A 2,958-nucleotide genomic window follows, 5' to 3' on the forward strand; every position below is an offset into this window, starting at 1 on the left:
TAACCTAACAATCTCTGCTAACATTTCAAGCATCTTTGATTTACTGCCTAATTACCAAACAGACTCATTCTGTGACATTTAACAGGAAATGGTCGTTTGTTCACAACTGGCTGCATACACTCAAATCGTTGACCCCAATGCCACTAGCTGCAGAAGCTCCAGCTTAGAAGGTGAGAGAGGAAGGGAAGGAGGAAGAGAGAGAGGAAGGGAGGGAGGGAGAGAGATAATAAAACCAGAGAGAGACAGACAAGAAGAAAGAGTCATAGAGAAAAATAAGGAGAGAGATAGAGACAGGCAAACAGAGGCACATTAAGACAGAGGCACAGAAAGACAGGCACAGAGAAGAAAAAAGATGAAGACAGAGAAGAGAGACAGACTTCTGACACAGACAGACAGAAAGACAAGCAGAATGACAGAGAGATAGGGGCTGACAAAAAGGCTAAGAGAAAACAACAGGAGAGTTGAGGTTGAGAAATTAGAGGAGCGGACAAGAGAGGAAAGATGAAGACAGGAAGACAGGAGGAAGAGGGAGACAGAGAGACAGACAGAATGTGGAGAGAAACAGTGGAGGGGGTCGGAGGAAGGGCAGAGAGGAGAGAGAACTGAGGGCCGAGTGACTGAGAAAGAGCACAGAGCCGGCCCAGCCCCCGCTCCTTACCAAAGTGAACGGGGTGTTGAGCAGCGTGATCATCAGGTCCGCGACCGCCAGGTTAACAATGAAGAGGCTAGTGGCCGAGTGCATTCGCTGATTCTTGAAGATGACATGACAGACCAGGACGTTGCCAAAGAGCGAGAAGATGATGATGAAGGAATAAGCCACGATGAGCAGGGCTTTCACCGTGGGGTTCTGGGACTCGGCCCCGTAGCGCCGCCGGCCCACAAAGTTCTGCCAGTCGGAGAAGGTGTAGTTGTTCCAGAAGAAGTGCGAGGCGTTGGGTACGGCCAGGGCCACCGCCAGGCCTGGCTCGTCCTCCCGGCCCTCGGGGCGCTCCGTGGCTCGCACCAAGGGGAGGAGGACGAGCAGCACCCAGTGCTGGACCATTCTGCAGGAGCCACGGCGCCCGGGACCCTGCCGTCCGGACGTGCCCGCAGGACTGCTGGCGGCGTGGGGAGCGGCGCTCCCGGCTACCCAGGGAGGGACCCCTGAGCCTCTCAGCGCCCCACCAAGCACCCGCTAGCCGCGGGCCTCCAGCCCACAATATGCACGGTCTGGGCTGGTGCCGCACTTATATGTCCCTGCACCTCGGGGCTGCGAGCGAGCGCCTCCGCCGATTGGGCAGCGCGGCATCTCTGGAGGCGACGGTGACGCGCTCCCGCTCAGCCAGCTCCGAGGCTGCTCTTCCACCCGCTGCGCGCTCCCACTCGAGGACAAAACTCCGGCAGGGCGACCAAGGCTGGTTCCCGAAAGCACGCTCGTCTGTTCAGGCTCAAGCCTCGTTCTCGTAAAGGGAGCAGACAAAAGCCTCCTGGGGTGTGAGTTGGGATTGTGTGGGGGCACATTGCCTGCTCCAGGGGCTCCCTGTTCAGCAACAGGGTAAATTCCACCGGTGTCTGTCTAAGCTTCAGCCCTGGCACGGTTCCAGTATTGAGGTGGATCCCTGAGTCCTGGCGGTTCCGGAATCAAGGTGAACAATGAAATAGTTGTTAGGGTTTTCCCCAGATCCCTTCATTGACCAGACTTCAGACATGCTTTTTAGGTTTTGTTTCCTTCCACTTCCTTGGACTTAATGTGGGAGGCTTTGCTTTTCAAGGAAACTCTTCAAAGCAGGAAACTCTTCTAACAGGATCAAAGAATCCAGAGATAAGTAGTTATATGCCCCCTTTTGGGCTAACAGTGAATTTTCTGCCATGGAAGGTTTTGAAGCTGTAGTCAGGGATATTACCCATGTTGCTGTTTTGTTCCCCACCTACTTTTCCAGGAAATCTTGATATCTCTTTCTTGCCCGTTTTCACTCCCAGTGTGAGGTCTCCCCTAGTCATTCCTGCGGGGCCACCCACCCACCTGATCCTGTGGAATCATGGTCGAATCCCAGCTTTATCACTTCCTAGCTGTGAAATCCTGATCACATTATTTAACCTTTCTGCCCTTGGTGAAAAGCTTTCCTTTTCCTATGTGTGGGGTTTACAGAGACCCCTGTGTGGCTCTCCCATCACATTGCTCTCTGGTGCTGGGATGCAATAATTGGTTGACTATGTCTAAATGCCCACCTCACCCCTATTCTAATGGCATACCCCATGCAGGCTCTTTCTATTGTCATTTCACCCTGCTGAGCAGTGCTGCTGGGCTGGGACTCCATTGGACGACTCAAGCCCAGGTACCTTCTAAGTGTCCACTTGGCCCTAGAGAACAGGCCCCTCCCACCAAAGTCCTCTTTTCCCACTGGGCCATGAGGGGAAGCCTCTTCCATCTCTCACTTTGGAACTTTCCCAGGAAAGTTAGACATCAGCTTTTGTACCCTCTCAAACTCCAGGGACACAGCCCAAGCTCGTCTATTAATAACCAATTAGAAAGTGGTTTAAGTGTCACCATAGTAAAATACAAGGTGCAGTTATCTAGTTGGGAGGGAGTCAGGAAAGTCTTCCCAGAGGAAGTGACACTTCAGCTCAGTCCTAAGGGACCCTCAAGAGATAGTTAGGTCATGAAGGAGGAGACAAAGGGAAGATGGAGTACTCTCTAAGGAAGGAATCATGGTACGTGCAGACATGGCATGAGTATGAGTTGGCACATTCAACGACTACATAAGTGTGTTCCGCAAGGAGATGAGTAGAGAGAGAGAGAGGCCTGGAGAGGTAGGCAGGGCCTAAACAAGAAGCCTGACCAATTTTGAAATCCTCATAAGGATTTGAACAATTTCCGGAGGGCAACAGCAACTCACAGAAGGGCTGTAAGTAAAGACTGACAAGCTCAGATTTGCATTTTATTGGGTTGTCGGAAAAGCCATGATGCATTTTTGCAAC

General features: G+C 52.2%; 1 protein-coding gene across 1 annotated transcript in view; it reads right to left on the bottom strand.

Annotated features, from left to right (window-relative positions):
- The window catches only part of GPR83 (G protein-coupled receptor 83), a 13,357-nt gene extending 11,667 nt beyond the window's left edge, over positions 1 to 1,690 (bottom strand). The window contains exon 1 of the mRNA XM_019657117.1: positions 659 to 1,690. Within this exon, the coding sequence (XP_019512662.1) occupies positions 659 to 1,042 (384 nt within the window). The 5' untranslated portion in view covers positions 1,043 to 1,690. The remainder of the gene's footprint in view (positions 1 to 658) is intronic.
- Positions 1,691 to 2,958: the final 1,268 nt, after the last annotated feature.

This window comes from Hipposideros armiger, unplaced genomic scaffold, assembly GCF_001890085.2.
Source record: "Hipposideros armiger isolate ML-2016 unplaced genomic scaffold, ASM189008v1 scaffold_274, whole genome shotgun sequence".
NCBI classification, from domain to species: domain Eukaryota; kingdom Metazoa; phylum Chordata; class Mammalia; order Chiroptera; family Hipposideridae; genus Hipposideros; species Hipposideros armiger.